Source organism: Camelina sativa, chromosome 17 (assembly GCF_000633955.1).
Source record: "Camelina sativa cultivar DH55 chromosome 17, Cs, whole genome shotgun sequence".
Classification (NCBI taxonomy): domain Eukaryota; kingdom Viridiplantae; phylum Streptophyta; class Magnoliopsida; order Brassicales; family Brassicaceae; genus Camelina; species Camelina sativa.
In genome coordinates this window covers 30,870,193-30,887,412 of record NC_025701.1, presented here as the reverse complement: position 1 = coordinate 30,887,412, position 17,220 = coordinate 30,870,193, and the positions used below count along the sequence as shown (strand labels likewise).

Genomic DNA, 17,220 nt, shown 5'->3' with positions numbered 1-17,220 from the left:
TGTATGGGTCTGACATGGGAAAGGAGAATTGAGTTTCAACATTTAAATGGCAAATGTGAGGGTGGTAATCGCGGAAACACAATGATTATTTTCTAAGCATGTTCTTCATGAATTGCTTGTATAGGCTTGGAAACTATGTGATTGGATATGTCTATTGTTTGATATTGTATGCTTTGATATGATGATTAGATGTATGATTATAACGAATGATGACATGATATGATGAGTTGATGTGTAACATGATGATCGTTGTGTGGTGTTATGAAATGAGATTGTGTGTTGGGGACATAAACATGGGATTTGTTTTGTGACTCAATGATGGACAAACCTGAGATTGGTTTTGTACCTTGTAATTGGACGAACATGAGATTTGTTTCGTACCTGGAGATTGGACGAACATGAGATTTGTTTCGTGCCATGCTAAGCTGATGAGATTTTGGTTTAGCGATGTTGATGAATGTGTGTATCGATGAATATGTTGATGTTTAAATATGGTTGAAGTATTATTATGATTATATATGCCAGGTAGAGTATTATATGAAGCTGTTATGCTTGTTGGATGTATGTCAAAAATGTGGAGTCTGATTCTATGCTATGCACTGATTGTTGAACGTGATTAGAATGTCGTCATTGTGTTCACCCTTTTATCTTTTCCCTCAGGTTAAAAGCTTTATGTGACATGGAAAATTTTATGATTGAAGAGTTTTATTTTAAAGAAAAAAGCTTTTTGGTGGGACCATTTGAATAACACCTTGTCTTGGCCAATAAGGCGGGACGGGTGTTACACTTTGAGCTCGTTTTTGGGATGTTACATGGTGTAAAACGGGTCCTCTTGTTGATCTGGTGGATCCTCTTGGTCCAAGTGTTTGGTATGCTTTGGATGATCATGTTTGCTTGGTGACTGTGGGAAAGGTTCACCGTTTCTTCCTTCAGAGCTTCGCCCTCTAATGTACTTCCTTTTTTTTGGCTGCGTTTCTCTTTCGGATGCACATGACCACATATGCCGCATCGATGGCTCAATCCTCCTGCAAAAATCTGGTGCAGACTCCATCCTCCCTTGATTATGTCCCATTGCACCACTCAATCCGTTTCTTTATTTATTAATACTTTCGTCACTTGAGTACTTGCTTGTGATTGTCTTTCCCCCTAGGATCGGTTATCGAGTTAAGGTCTTCATGTACCAGCTTCATGCATGTCTTCTATGTTGTCTGGCCGATGAGTTGAGGGATCACCTCTTCTTCCGGTCTCGTTCTAGCCTCGAGATATGGCACTTCTCCCTTGAAAAAGAAGGTCTTCTCTCCGAATCATTACTTGGATAAGTCCACCAGTTAATTTTCCCTCCGTATCAAGGTTTTTTAATTTCAAAACTTTCTAAAAAAATAATTCTCTTATAGCTTATTTTTGAAACTTGGAACTTGGAAGGTAGGGAACGCCGGATCAAAGCAGATTTTGAGAAACCTAGCCATGCTATATGTATATAGTGAGAGCTCTCAATCTCGTGTCGCTAGCTTCTTTCTCTTTTTTTCCCCTAAGTTGTTCTTTCAACATTCTTCTTTACAACTAGACCGTAAGATCACAATTAATAAGCCCACAAAATTGTAATAATTGTAAAAATGGAGTGGTTGCATCGCAATTTTGGCCACAGTATAACAATTAAGAAGTTATGGTAATAAAAAGCCAACGACTTATACAAGTAGATTGAATTAAATTAAGGTGTCAGCGATACGCAGTTCACAGTTGAGATGTAGTAAATATAGCAAATGTTTCAATTCAAATTTACCAAATTATAATACTATATATATATAGTACAGAATGTTTACTTTCATATCTCTCTTGTATTTATTTCAGATCTCACAACCAAAAGTAGCTTTACTTACAGAGCATTTCTTTTGTTTTTTGCATTATTTGTCCATTGTGTCTTCATTTATTGACACTCTATTACCTATCAAACTCATAACAGTCTATTAACTATTGAATTTCCATATATTATATTTATATAAACACTGCTTCGAAAAGAAAAAGAGAACATGGCTTCACATAACAAGGGGTTTTGGATAAACTATTAGTGGATTAAGTCATTAGAACGAGAACCCTTAACTCATTATTCAAATACAAAGATTACAGATAGACTGCAAAAATGTATGATCAAACCCAAATTAGAAGCTCTTTATATGTGAATCCTTTGCATTAATTAAATATTTTTCCACAGATATTTTATAAGGATATTTATAGTATTTATATATGGACCACACAAAGAACTGACTATATAGTTTGTCTTTTTTTTTTCTTAAACAAAAACTGAGTATAGCTATGATATATATGGAAAAGAAGGGAGATAAGTCATTTAATAAGTTTATCTAACAATCTGTTATTAAGTTACCGTAGTAATGGTTTTTCTTTCGCAGTAGAGATAAAATAGTCACACGAGCTGTAGCATTAAATAAATTATTATTCGATGGAAAAAAAGCGTCACACTAACTGTAGCTTTAATTCTTACTTTTTAAGAAAAGACATAAACGTTAAAATGTTGTATTTGATATGTCGTAGTTATGTCTTTGATTGGAACTAAACACATATGACACATAACATCATGGTTCGAAACATATATAGTCCATCTGTTCCGAATTATAAGATCTTTTAGGTTTTTATTTTTATTCTGTTTTATAAGACGTTTTCAAATTTTTATGCTTTTTAATATATTATGACTACTTGTATTTAGTATTCTGTAGTTTTTTCTCTAATTAGTCAAACTCTTTTAAATCAATATTAAATAATATTATTTCATGTAAAACTAAGAATACATTTATTGTTTTTTAAACTTTGTACTTTTAACTAAAAGATCTTATAAAATAAAACAGAAAAAGTATATACGTAGAGCCATCTGGCTTAGTATCCTCTGCCTACGCAAATATTTTTTTAGAATATAGTAATGTTTATGAGTATCTTGGTTATTTATTATGGGAATTTAGCAGATATAACACTCAAAAAAAAAAAATTCGTTGAGTGATTACTCTAACCATTAAAAAGTGATACTCAGGGTAATATGTATTATTGACTTGTTTAACCCTATGATATGATAAATAATTTAGGTGTTAGTTTAGCTAGAGTTTAGTGTTCCTACCACCACAATCACCCCATCGCCCGCCACCAGCCCTCGCCACTGTTGCCGGCCACTGTCACCACCTCCAGCCACTGGCCGCCATCAACTCTAGCGATTGGCCATTATAAACTTCTGGTGCCGGCCGTCACCACTTCCGGTGACCGGCCGCCACCAACTCCGGTGACCACTGGCTACTACCCAACTCCGGCCACCGGTTATCACCTAACTCCAGCCATCGGCCATCACCACCACCACCGGCCACCACTGCTTCCGACCAACGCCTGGACACCACCCACCAATATCATTAGACCATCACAACACCAAAATAGTAATTTTATTTACCCTTTATCCTGTTTTTCTAATTTTAAAAAATAATATACTATATTCTTCACTACTTTTTTTGTTTTGGTTAGTTGGCAAATTACTCCATTTATTATTTGGTAGCCTTTTTCGTGTTCAGGTTTTCAGAATATAGTGAATTTAAACTCCCTTTGTGTCAAAATAAACGAGGCTATCTTTGTTGAAGAATTACTTCAAACAGTGATGTATTACTAGTAATTACCAGTGTATAAAGTATGAATGAACAGTATGGTTTATTGAGAAAAATGAATTTAAATTTGGTGCTGGGAAAAATACAATATAAGTGTTGAAACCAAAAAGTAAATGCTACTAAAATCACATGTTTTTTTATAGGGAGGGTTCAGTACTATTAGGTTAGAATTTTTGGTTGTACATTGATGTTGGCTGCTAATCAAAATTTTGTACGGTGCAATTAAAGCACTTTTTAAGATAGAACAGCGCATGTGAGTTTAAGATTATACATAAGTTTCATAACATAATCTATTAAAATGACACCTCATGTGAATCAGGCGGATGAAAAAATATTTGATTGACGAAGAGAATAAAAATAACAATTTGGTTGACCAAAAAATAAGATATAGATTTTTATATTACAACTACCAGATTACTTTTTTTTTTTTATCTAAACGTTCTTTAGATACGGTCTTATAAGTCTATGTTGGTTATATGATATCTATATTACAGATTCACAATATATATAAAAATCAATCTTCCCAAAAGTATAGGTTGAGTTGATTAGTAGTACGTATAGACTCTCAATATATATGGAGATGATATTTTCTCTCTGGTTGGTTTTGAATCATATTTTTTGGAGTGGTATACTAGTTGATACACTCGAACCAATCGGAATCATAAAACAATATTGGACATAGTTGCCAGAAAAGAAATGTTCATCAATTTACGTGATTTACAATAATGTGTATGTTTCCTAAAACCGTGAAACGAAACCCATGAGTTTCATATCATTCGCATGTCTTTAGCTCTCGACTTATATAGTACCCCTCATGGGTCCAACGAGTACATGAATATGACATCAAACGTCAATTATTCTGTCACATGCCTTAGTCTATGCATGCATGCTAATGTACATACACTTTGCTTAATCCAGTTTCCTGTTTTACATGGATTAGTTTTCATACAATAAATAGAAACCAAAATCATTTAGTTCGGTTTGAATTTTGGTTTCGGGTTTTGGGCTTTTTACTTATTTAAATTTTAATAGAAAAAAACAATGATCAATTTATACGGTTGTTTTCTTATTCACCTAAAAAAGTATATTGTATAAAAAAAATACAAAACCGAATCTATTTATTTATTATGCCTAATTCAATCTACTTTTTTCAAATCACTTTCCTTGGTACAGTTTCGGTTTGACTCAAATTGGTTTAAAACCAATTGGACCACCCTAATTACTCGCACAACTTTTGTTAACTATATAAATAAGACCACAGACCACCTACACTCATTATACTCTTCACCCCCAAAGAAAAAGAAAACTCTAAGCGACGATTAAAACCCTTGAGTTTCTTTTTTTTTTTCTTTGACAAAATAACCCTTGATTTTGAGTTCGATCTATCTAACAAAAGCATATATATATATAGATGACTACGCCGGAGGAGGCGATGTATGTGGCGTGGGAGGATCTTACGGTGGTTATACCAAACTTTGGTGAAGGAGCGACAAAGAGACTACTGAATGGAGTGAATGGTTGTGGTGAGCCAAATAGGATCTTGGCTGTTATGGGTCCTTCTGGTTCTGGCAAATCTACGCTTCTTGATGCCTTAGCAGGTCACTTCTTTCTCTATCTCTCTCTCTCACACACACATACCCTCACGTGAGAAGATTAGCTCGTTGTTTCTTATTCCTTTTTTCAAAAAATCTATTTTTCGTTAAAAGGGTTTGAATCTGTTAAATGGTAAATAAATTAGAACCTAAACTAAACCTTAAGAGTTAAGAGAACCAAACCAACAATTGAATGAGGTAATAATTAAGAGGAAAAGGGTTAACAGCCAACTACATTTAGCTTTGAAACCAACATTGAAGAGACTTTTTCACCTTGAACCTAGCATTTTATTCTGTATTCAGCATAAAAATGTTGCTATAGTGATAGTCTATAGTTTACTATAACAATATTGATTTATACATGACGTTATTGTTTTTTTAAAGACAATAACACCATTTGTCCTAGGTAATTTTCTCATAATTATGTGAAAATGTTTTCACTTTTAGTAAAGCATAAACTGAATTTTACATTTTAAAAATGTCCACTTACCTTTTAGTTTTTATTTGATAGATAACGATTTCTATCATTCGGTAGTTAAACTTGAAAATACTGTAAATTAGTGCTAATTTGTTAGATATATAAAGGTGTGTGTTTGTGTGGGTGTGTGTGTGTGTGTGTCCTACTCGACCTAAAATATTTGATTATTAACCAGTCGGTGGAATCCATATGCAATCAGAAGCAATACTAGATCTGTTTTTCGACTAACGGAAGTAAATATACATTATTCAAAAATAAATATGTAACTTCTAAATTTGTAAGCTACAAACTATGTACACACTATAATCCCATTTTGGTGAAATTAAAACATTAAGTGAATTTATGAACTCTTGTGTAACTTTGCAACAAACCCATTTAATTTGGTTCTTTATGAGAGATTTACATATCCATATATACGCATAGATATATAGAAAAACAATGCTATATTTATATCTAAGTTCCATATACACTAAGATACAAAAATAGATATTTCTAACTTTATATTTATGGATTCTAGCTACCAATTTTTTTTTCTACATTATAGCTGTTTATCATCGGAGTACTAAATATATGTGAAATTGTTGCAATTTTCTTGTTCCTCCTTATTAAATTTACATCGTCGTACATTTAGACTAGTATTGAATAAATTGATAGCTACATTTTTCTAACCTATATACTATATTCAGAAGTTTCGCAGTAACTTTTCTAATTAAATTACGATTTTAAATGTTAACCAACTACCAAACACCAAACATCCTGACACAAAAATTTAGAATTGCACGATCGGATCTTCGTACCGACTTGAAGTTAAACCCGGTTTGGTTACTGGTCCGACTCCAAATCTACCACTATCATCTCATTGAGGGATGTTCAATCCAAAAACGTATAGTCCTAAACTCCTAATCGATTTTATTTTCAAAGATTAAACATCTTATTATCGTATAGTTACTACATTAATCATTTCATGGGTCGTGTAACACATGGTTTAAAGAAATAGCACACAATTTGGTCTTGTCATTTAATTTAAGAAAGCCCTGCTTACTAGAATGATATTGGAAAATTAACTAATTTGGTAATGATGGTTACAGGAAGATTAGCGGGGAATGTTGTAATGAGTGGCAAAGTTCTAGTCAATGGCAAGAAGAGAAGACTTGACTTTGGTGCTGTCGTAAGCAAACCTATCTTTTAGCTTTAATTTTACGCAATCAAACTCTGGTTCATTAATGTCGTAAACCCTGAATCATGTATGTTTTTTTGAAACTATCGAAAAACTCTCAGGCTTATGTGACACAGGAAGATGTGTTGCTAGGAACTTTGACAGTGAGAGAATCCATATCTTACTCCGCTCATCTCAGACTCCCGTCAAAGCTTACCAGAGGAGAGATCAGTGACATTGTGGAAGCTACAATCACTGAAATGGGTCTGCAAGAATGCTCAGACAGGACCATTGGAAACTGGCATTTGCGTGGAATAAGCGGAGGTGAGAAGAAACGGCTCAGTATTGCGCTCGAGGTCTTAACCAAACCAAGTCTCCTCTTCCTAGACGAACCCACCAGTGGACTGGACAGTGCTTCAGCTTTCTTCGTGGTTCAGATTCTCAGAAACATAGCAAGCAGTGGCAAAACCGTGATTTCTTCAATCCATCAGCCAAGTGGTGAGGTTTTTGCTCTCTTTGATGACCTGCTACTGCTGTCTGGAGGAGAAACCGTTTACTTTGGAGAGGCAGAATCAGCAACGAAGGTAATAAGACAGAGCATTGGCAGCACTATATATTTTAAGTGTACAACCATCAATGCTCATTTGTGTTGTTGCTGCTTCGACTTTGCAGTTCTTTGGTGAAGCCGGGTTCCCTTGTCCCACCAGACGGAATCCATCTGACCACTTCCTTCGCTGTGTCAATTCAGATTTCGACGACGTCACAGCGACTTTGGTTGAATCTCGCCGAATCCAAGTTTGCCTTCTTCTGCCCTTTTTGTTTCCATGAGCTTACTTACAGTACACTCAAAATTCTTGAACTAGCCCGTTTGATTATCGGCAGGATTCTTCTTTCTCTCTTTACCAACTACATGAAACTGCAAACACATTAGATCCCCTGGATGATATACCAGCAGCAGAAATCAGAACAACACTTGTCAGAAAATTCAAGTGTTCAGAATACGCAGCAGCTTCAAGAGCAAGGATTCAAGAAATAGCATCAATAGTAAGTTATGGTTATTATTTCGCTTCAAACTACAATGTATCATACAATGAGAGCCTCATAAGAAAATTTTAACCTCATGCAACAGGAAGGGCTTGTCACTGAAAGGAAAAATGGAAGTCAAACAAACTGGTTGAGACAACTCAGAATACTTACTCAGCGATCTTTCATCAACATGTGTAGAGACTTGGGATACTACTGGATGCGGATTGCAGTATACATAGTGTTATCCATTTGTGTCGGGTCAATCTTTTTCAACGTCGGGAGAAACCACTCAAATGTCATGAATACAGCAGCTTGCGGCGGATTTATGGCAGGCTTTATGACATTCATGTCAATAGGAGGTTTCCAATCCTTCATTGAAGAAATGAAGGTGAAAAGAGTTAAGCAAACAAAATTCTCATTCTTCACCTTAACACTTATCTTATGTCTTTTGCATCTTTTTCCTAAAACCAGGTGTTTACTCGAGAAAGGCTCAATGGATACTATGGGGTTGCAGTATATACTGTGTCTAATTTACTCTCCTCATTACCTTTCATAATCCTTATGTGCCTCTCCACCAGCTCAATCACTATCTATATGGTGAAGTTCCAATCCGGAGGTTCTCATTTCTTCTACAACTGTCTCGACCTCATCTGTGCAATTGTAACTGTGGAGAGTTGCATGATGATGATAGCTTCAGTAGTTCCTAACTTCTTGATGGGAGTCATGTTGGGAGCTGGTTATATTGTAAGAACGGCCTCTGTCTCTCACTCTCTTACCTAACAGCTTTCCTATATATCTCCAAAGACTTTTCTAAACTGAAATCACTATATTCTTCACCTCATAGGGAATTATGGTGTTAAGTGCGGGGTTTTTCCGATTCTTCCCCGACTTACCTGTGGTGTTCTGGCGATACCCAGTGTCCTACATAAACTATGGTGCATGGGCACTACAGGTAACCACGTTAACTCAACTTTAGATGCAGACTATATTGGCAAATGGATATCCTAAATGTCCACACCTGATAAATTGCAGGGAGCATTGAAGAATGAGCTGATCGGGGTTGAGTATGATTCTCCATTACCACTGGTACCAAAAATGAAAGGGGAGCTCATTCTTCAAACTGTTCTAGGCGTAAATCCAGCAAGTTCAAAGTGGTTGGATCTAGCTGTTGTGGTGATGATTCTCATTGGGTATAGGATTCTCTTCTTCGCCATCCTCAAGTTTAGGGAAAAGGTTTTCCCAATCATTCACATGTTATACACAAAGAGAACTCTGAGCCATATCCGGAAAAGGCCTTCTTTCAGGAGAATGGCACCATTCCCCTCCAAGCGATACCAAGTTAACCATGCACTCTCTTCTCAAGAAGGACTTAACTCTCCACTGCATTAGAAGCATATACAGCAGGATGCGATATCCATAAGTGGAAGATAGATATAGTGCTCGCTATCCTTTTGCCAGATGTCCATATATTTCAATATGTCAGATGTTACTCTCTTCAAACTTGGTAAACTGTTTGTAGCCTGTTGTGTAAGGAAAAAAAGAGATATTATAAATTCTGAGTAATGAGATTTGTTTAGCATGCGGATGAAATCCATCAGAAATAAATAAATTGCCCAAAAGAGCTGATGCACTAAAGAGATAAGAATGGCTACATGCTCAGATTACAAGCGACCATGGCATGGATGAAACTTCTAGAGAGAGTATATCAGCGACCACAGAGAATAAAGAATTCAAATAAGACAATTCCTTGGTCAACACAGCTTCAAATAAACAGGAGATGGTATGGAAATTTATTACCTGACAGTATAAAAGTGGTCCTTTCTTGATAGCAGCAGCTAGCAGAAACAAATCCTAAAATCTGTGCAGCACAATAACAGGGGGAAAACTTTCCACCATGCATATTCAACTTTCAGAATCAGATATGCTAGAGTCTTGAGCTATGCAAGTCTAATTTATCTTAATGCCCATGTTATCTCCTCTTGTGGTGTACAGTTGACACTTGACAGGGAATAGAGAATCAAAGCTAACAAAAGCGTCTGTTGAAGAAAGATTGAACAGATAGAGAACAATCGACAAGATGCTTCAAACTTTTAAAAGTGTAATACCATGCAAAAATGGTTTAGGTTCAACCTTGGAAAAAATCAAATATAGGCTACCAGAACAGTTACATAGTAAGGAAAAACAACAAACAATCAATAACTTTAACAAATATGGCTAATCCAGTAAGAAGAAAATCAAGTCCTGAAATCAGAATAACAATCCTGTTTTTTTCAGAGTAGACATGTACAGAACTCATTTGTTCATTTGCTACCCTATGACTGTAACAACTAAACTCAATCAAATCTGAACCAGTAACTAGTTTTGGAAAACTGTGTTAAATTGTCAAGAATACGCCTGCCGGTTTGGTCTAACTCTTCATATCATCAGAACCATTATTTTCAAGTCTACCATTATATCCATGATATGGAACCTCCCACATTGGCCTCGGGGTTGCACGCCCACCAAAATCCTCGGGGAAGAATTCAAAATCAGGGCCAAAATTGAACTTCACAAGACAATTTGACTGGTCAGGGAGAGTGTACATCGAAGCAGCAGGGTAGTAACGACCGCCAAAAAAATCTTTGAAGGCAATTCCCTGACATACACCATTTTTGAAGAACGATATTTCACTGCCTGCATTAGAAGGAAGGCATCAAGAATTGCACAGAAACCATCTACATCATAGATGTGGAGGGTAAGCAAACACGAAATTAAGGCATTTGGCTATGTAAATATTGATGAAGAATCCCCATTATCTATAAGAATGTTAACCAAATATCCATCCTCTCTACAAAATCAAGATAAACCCTCTACCATCACAAGCAACAAAAATTCATTTCTAGTCCACCTAAAACATATGTGACTAACTAAAAGCAGAAAAGTCACCACAGGAACACTAACATAATAGAACAGGTGACATAGATAGAGCATACCTGGTACAACTTTAGGAGGCTCCTCTTTGGCATCAGGTGCACAAATATATCTCTGCCCTTTATACCACACATAATTAGGAGGCTTTGGAGCAAACGATTCGCCATCAGGCAAATTTATGTAGAATCCAATAACATCACCTTCCTTATACCCTTCTTCAGCATACTTCTCCCTTAAAGCCTTGTGTATCTTACACCCATCAATGTCCCGAAACCCAAAACTATTCCCATCGTACCCTACGGGAGCCTGCAAATCCCCTTTATCAGTCGACCACCCGAGTCGTGTATGACCAGTCTCACCCAAATTCAAAACTTTAATCTCAAAGTACCAAGCTCCTTCAACAACTCCTCTTGTAGCTCTCACCATCCTATACCCTTTACTACTTCCTGCAGTAAGTCTATCTTCGCTAATCTCAACTTTCTCAGCTTTGTAAACTTTAGAAAGGCAAATTCCCAAGTCTGGCGTATCGTCACTCTTATCGGGAAACCTCGGAACCGGAGTGATCAATACTTTATCTTCTACAGCTGCTGAACTAGGCGTGTTGGCTTTGCTCTTCTTCTTTCCTTTACGTGTACTCTTCGTCACCCAAACATTGTTGTTCTTCTTCTTCGATTTCGATTTCTTAGCCACAACCAGAGTTGCCGCCGCTTCCTCCACAACCATTGCTTCCGATGGCTGCACTTGCTCTGGCCCAACCTCTTCCTTAACAGCAACTGAAGTAATAGAATCTAACTGCTTCAGCTTCTTATGCGGTGGATCATCTTCCTCTTCATCTCCTTCGTCTTCCTCCATCGCACTACCGTTCTGATTAGCCACAGATTCCGGTTTCGGTGATTTAGGGTTATCATCGGAAGAAGGAGTCGGAGCTTCTTCTGAGACGGAATCGGATTCAATTTTCAAATCGGATCCGGGTGAATCATCAACATCCATAGCTGCTACATCTGCTTTCTCTAATTCAGTATCGATTGATTCCTCTACTACTACTACAACGGATGATTCCAATGGCGCTGAATCATTCAGTTCAGAGGGAGGAAGAAGAGTTGTTTCGGTAGGTTCTTCGGGAGGCGAAATTGAGACTTGTGCTTTTAAATCAGTATCGATTGATTCTTCGACTGGAGCGGATGATTCCGGTGGCGCTGAATCATCGAGTTCAGAGGGAAGAAGAAGAGCGGTTCCGGTAGGTTCGTCGGGAAGAGAAATCGAAACTTCTACTTCTTCGCCTTTGGGATTTGATTGAAGAGAATCCTCCATTGGAACAATAGGCTTTCTTCTGGTGCCACCGCAAAGATTTGTGGGACTCCGCAGCAAGATTTGACAAAAGTTTTAGGGACTCGGCAGATTTGGCAAAAGAACAGTGAAGTTTTTTTTTTTGTGTTTTTAAAAAATTTGGAGACTTATGTGGGCTTTCTGAGGCCCAATAAGAAACTAGGGTTTGGGTAGGGGTGTCATTTGAACCTTAAAACCGTTTTTTTTTTTTTTTTTTTAACCTCATTTTAAAACGGTTTAGACATCTAACAACTGATCTATTAAGCATTAAAAGTTCCCTATCAAAAAAAATTAAGCATTAGAAATTAAATTATAATTAAGGAGTTCGTTAATGACAGTTTTAAACTAATCTTAGGTTGTGTCAGTCTTAGAATAGAATAGTTATTTGGGCCAAGTAAATGCAACTGATCAAAGTTGAATGTATCGGATAAAGATATCATTGTAGAAAGGCAACTTAGCAAACATTAAAGCATTGATAAGTTTTATGTGAGAATAGAGTACATTTTTTTTTTCTTTCGTAATCCAAATACTTAGTAATTTTTATGTGAGAATAGAGTACATTTTTTTTTCTTTCGTAATCCAAATACTTAGTAATAAGAAGTGTTTTATCATTCTAATATTAAGTCATTTTGATTCTATTTTTAATAGGAAACTACAATATACGGTAGTTCTTTTTTGACTTCTTAATCATTATTTCAAATAATTTTTGTTATTTTCTTTGCTCGTTTGATGCTCATATTGGATTGACTGTTTTATTATAACAAAAATAAATAATGAGTTTGAGAGTTTGGATGCTCATATTAGACACTAATTATATTACTGGACCGTCTTATCATCAAATAAGGTCAATTTTTATTATTAGTCATAAAAGTTTTTTTTTTTTTTTTTGTCTACCTTTCATTCTAAATGTAAAATATTTATTTCAACTAAGACTATTAATTTAGAAATGGGACAATTTTTTAATTAATTATTGACTAAATTCATTTTTTGTTACGTATTTAATCTTTTTTTTTTTTAAATCTATATTTCATTCTAAGTTTAAAATGATTATATTTAGTTGAGAGACTATAAATTTAGAGATTTGCTGTAGGGATTCATGTCAAATTTGAAATGCTTCTCTTTTTGGTGTACGATTTTTGTTCTCTTGTTTTTACTTTCTCGATTCTCGAATTATCTTTTATTTCTAGCTTTTGATTTATAAATTTTACATATAGTTTTGAAAATGTAAATTTGAAATGGTAGTAGCGTTTTTTATATTTTAAGGTATTCAATAATGTTTTCATACGTTTTAAAGACCGAGCATGGTGAGAGTGTAGTCCATATGATCATTAGTGTTATTTTCTATAATATATTTTGAATTATGTTGAAATGGATGAATTATAGTTCATAGATAGATAATAAATTTTAAAGGTAAATCAACAACCTTAAACAATTGAATTGGATTTTTTTTATGTACTAATGAAGTTATTTGTTATAACTTTGTAGTTCAAGACATAAGGTTGATATGTCCATAATCTATTCCTAATGATAGATATCTTAATAACTAATCCTAAGAACCAAATCTCTCTAATCTACCTTTAGTCTAAAGACCCATAAAATAAATATAAAGAGAAGAAGAAATTATAAGCAAATATGGAATTACAAAATGAAATTAACGTTTAATTATCCAAATCATCAAAAGATTTAACAACAAGTGTATAGATCCTTTTAGAACTTAGAACAACCAAATTTGGTAAAATAAAATGTCAAAAACGCTTACAAAGAGGTTTGGATCCGAGTTGGGTAGACCCGGTTCGAACTGGGTCGGGTCTGAGTCGGATCCGGTTTGGTTTGCTACATTTCTCATCTTCAAATATTCATAACTTTCTAACCGTAACACCAAATCCACTTTTGTTTCGACCCACGTTTTTTATTTTTGATGCTCTTCAATCTAGTCTAGATGGTTTCTCAGATGGCACTTGATCCAAAACTTCATTTTACCACTTTTAGCTCCATTTGCTCCTTTTTGTACCTAAATCAACACCAAATACAATGCAAATGCTGATGCAAAACTATCTAAATGCACAATGTGGGAAATAAAAAACTTAAAAACTCAAGAGACAAATCCTAAACAATGCAAAATAGAGAACAAAAGTAAGCTAAAACATAGTAAAAGATAGAGATATCAACACCCCCAAACTTAGTATTTGTTTGCCAACAAAATAGACATAAGTAGAAAGAAAGGCTTGAAGATTGAAAACTCATAACCAAAAATTACTGAACAAATGATTCAAACCATAGTCCTTAAATGCAATTCAATGATGCTAAAAATCAGTCAAAGTGTTAACAAATATTTTTCTATGCTTATCACAATGCACCACTCTAGTTTAACTCCTATCTATTAGTAAAGACTTCCAATCCCATTGAGCATCTCTTTCACATTCATTAAAGTGTGATCTTGCAAATTGATAATAAGATTTTTAGTGTTTTTATCCTAGTAGGTTCAATTAACCTTATGCAATTGTAATATTTAAGGTGTCAATCCAATTGAGAACATTACTAGCAATCAAGATAAGATCAAGCAATCACAAGTCAATCCAATTCAAAGAGAGCTTTTGTCTATCAACCTAGAATGATAAAAATGCAAAAACAGAAATAAACTTCAGAACAAGAAGCAAACAAGCATAAGTAAAACCAGAAACGAGTCTAAGCATGAACTAAACAACAAGAACAGAAAACAACTTCAGGAATGCAATAACAATCAGAAAGATAGATGTCCTAAGGATGGGAGTAATTGATGTAGGTGGAGTCTCCTAGTCTACAGAGTGTTTAACATATCACAAGCAAGCTATCCCTAGACAATGAACATCACAACTTAGCTAATCCAATCTCTTGGCAGAAGCTACTCAGACTCAAACACTTCCAAACCTAACTCTCGCTAGAGAAACATGATCAAGCAGGCATGAAAAACGAGTTCATTCACATCAACAAACAACCTAGACAACTACTCTCTTAGGCTGGAAATGTAAGTCTTTAGCACTAGTTGGTTCAGACATTTCATCAAACACTCTCGCTGGAAATGTAAGACTCAAACACTTTCAAACCTAACTCTCGCTAGAGAAACATGATCAAGCTGGCATGCCAAACGAGTTCATTCACGTCAACAAACATCCTAGAAAATTAATCTGCTAGGCTGGAAATGTAAGTCTTTGGCATTAGTTGGTTCAGACATTTCATCAATCACTTGGTAGGTGCTGAAATGTCTAAGACCTAGTTCCAATTGATCAGAGATAAACTAGCATTTCTAACTCTAGTCTAGAAGGGAAACATACAAATATAAGCTTAAACATCCTATATACTAAGATTTTTCACCTAATCTATCCCATCCTCAAGAACCCTAGTTCACTACTCAAGAACAATCATCATCAAAAACCTAGAAAACCCAGAAAACATTAAATCAAGCATGACTACATAGAAAAAAGATGAGATAAACAACTTTGAAGAAGAAAACAAATACAAAAACTAAATAGATTAAGAGATATCTTGATTATAAACTCAGAAACGTTTTTAGTGGCTACATATAAACCCTAGGTTAAAGACAATATTCTTTGGGTAAAGACTTAAGAGAGTATTTATAGGAAAACTAGAAAATCCTAAAACACAAAATGACAAGATAGAGAAGCCGTTTGGGAATCTTCTAAGACATGTGAGTCGGGTCACTCGAGTTGGATGTCTAGCGTGGTCGGTTGAGTCTAATGTCATCTCCTCCAGGTGTGGCGGTCAATTCCAACGTCGTCTCCTGGAGGTGTGCTTGAGTCCGAAGTTGTCTGAGATGTGTTGCTCGAGTCCAATGTTGTCGAATTCTAAGGTTGTGTTGCTCGAGTCCAACATCGTCAAAGCTGAGGTTGTCTCGCTCAAGTCCAACATCGTCAAACCTGAGGTGTTGCTCGAGTGGGATGGCTTGAGTCCTTGAGGTGGTGCTCGAGTCCAAGGCTTCAAGTCCACGAGATGTTGCTCGAGTCCAAGGCTTCAAGTCCACGAGATGTTGCTCAAGTCAGATACATATTTCTGGCTTTATTCTGCTCCAAATGGTCTGGACAATTCCTAAATACCTGAAATACTTTAAAATGCACAATGCAATGCAGAATTTATGCAAAACTACCTACGTATACATTCTATGCAAAAGAGACTATCAATGATGCAAAACAATAAGTTATCCTAGCTAAATGCATGAAAAATACATGCTAAAGAGAGACAAAATATAGACATATCAAAGGTCCATAGAGAGGTTGTATGGAGATAGTGGACTAGAAATGATTAACATGATAAAGAACAATCCATCTCTTGCTTTGCCGTTTGTCTTGAAACGTTTGGAACAAAAGTATGAAGAATAGAGAAGGTGTAGATGTGAGTTGAACCAAGTTTGGGCTGACATATATGCCAAAAAATTTAACAAAGCCCTTGATCATAGAAGCTATGATCATGAGTATTTGAAGAGCAAGGCTAAGATGAGCAAGAGAAAGGAAGACAATGCAGAAAATATGATCATTAGAAAATCAAATCGGCAACTAAAGCCAAAGAAGAAATATTTGTAGTTTCCTTATGTAAATGAAAAGCAACTAACAATTAAAAAAAAATCTTATATTTGTTGCATCTAATAAGATATAGAGAATCTAGAAAGAATATATACGAATCTAAGATGATATATATCAAATATATTAACTATAAGAATACATGTAACATTCTTGAACCAGAAGAGAGGTTTGGAATGGATGTCGATCGACACTAGAAGGAGTGTTGCAAATAGTAGTGTGAAGGCGGTTTTGAACCAAGGAAAGAATTTTGTGAAGAGTGTAGCTCCAAGTTTTTGCCTCAGGATGCAGTAGGCATATAAAAGGAGCGGTTTCTAGAGTTGTCTCAAGGGAACTGGATGTTCAAAGGTTAAACTAATCATTGCAGCGATGGTGGTTGGAATTCATTGCCGATGAGCTGTGCTGCTGGATTCGAGGACAAATCCTTGTTAGTAGGAGAGAATTGTAACGTCCGTGAACCAAAATTGAGGATTTCAAGAAGGGTTTTGACCGACACCAGTGGTAAGTGTCA

The 17,220-nt window shown here is 35.5% G+C and overlaps 2 protein-coding genes across 2 annotated transcripts; one reads left to right on the top strand and one right to left on the bottom strand.

Annotated features, from left to right (window-relative positions):
• Positions 4,945–9,521, top strand: LOC104758456 (ABC transporter G family member 13). Its single transcript, XM_010481326.2, has 9 exons — positions 4,945–5,248; positions 6,809–6,888; positions 6,999–7,460; positions 7,549–7,671; positions 7,759–7,920; positions 8,006–8,290; positions 8,374–8,646; positions 8,747–8,854; positions 8,935–9,521. Exons 1-9 carry the CDS (start codon positions 5,062–5,064, stop codon positions 9,289–9,291), a joined length of 2,037 nt encoding a protein of 678 aa, XP_010479628.1. The 5' UTR covers positions 4,945–5,061; the 3' UTR covers positions 9,292–9,521.
• Positions 9,927–12,204, bottom strand: LOC104758455 (protein TRAUCO-like). Its single transcript, XM_010481325.1, has 2 exons — positions 10,875–12,204; positions 9,927–10,575 (listed from the first exon to the last, which is right to left on the bottom strand). The coding sequence occupies exons 1-2, from the start codon at positions 12,121–12,123 to the stop codon at positions 10,310–10,312; spliced, it is 1,515 nt and encodes a 504-aa protein (XP_010479627.1). The 5' UTR covers positions 12,124–12,204; the 3' UTR covers positions 9,927–10,309.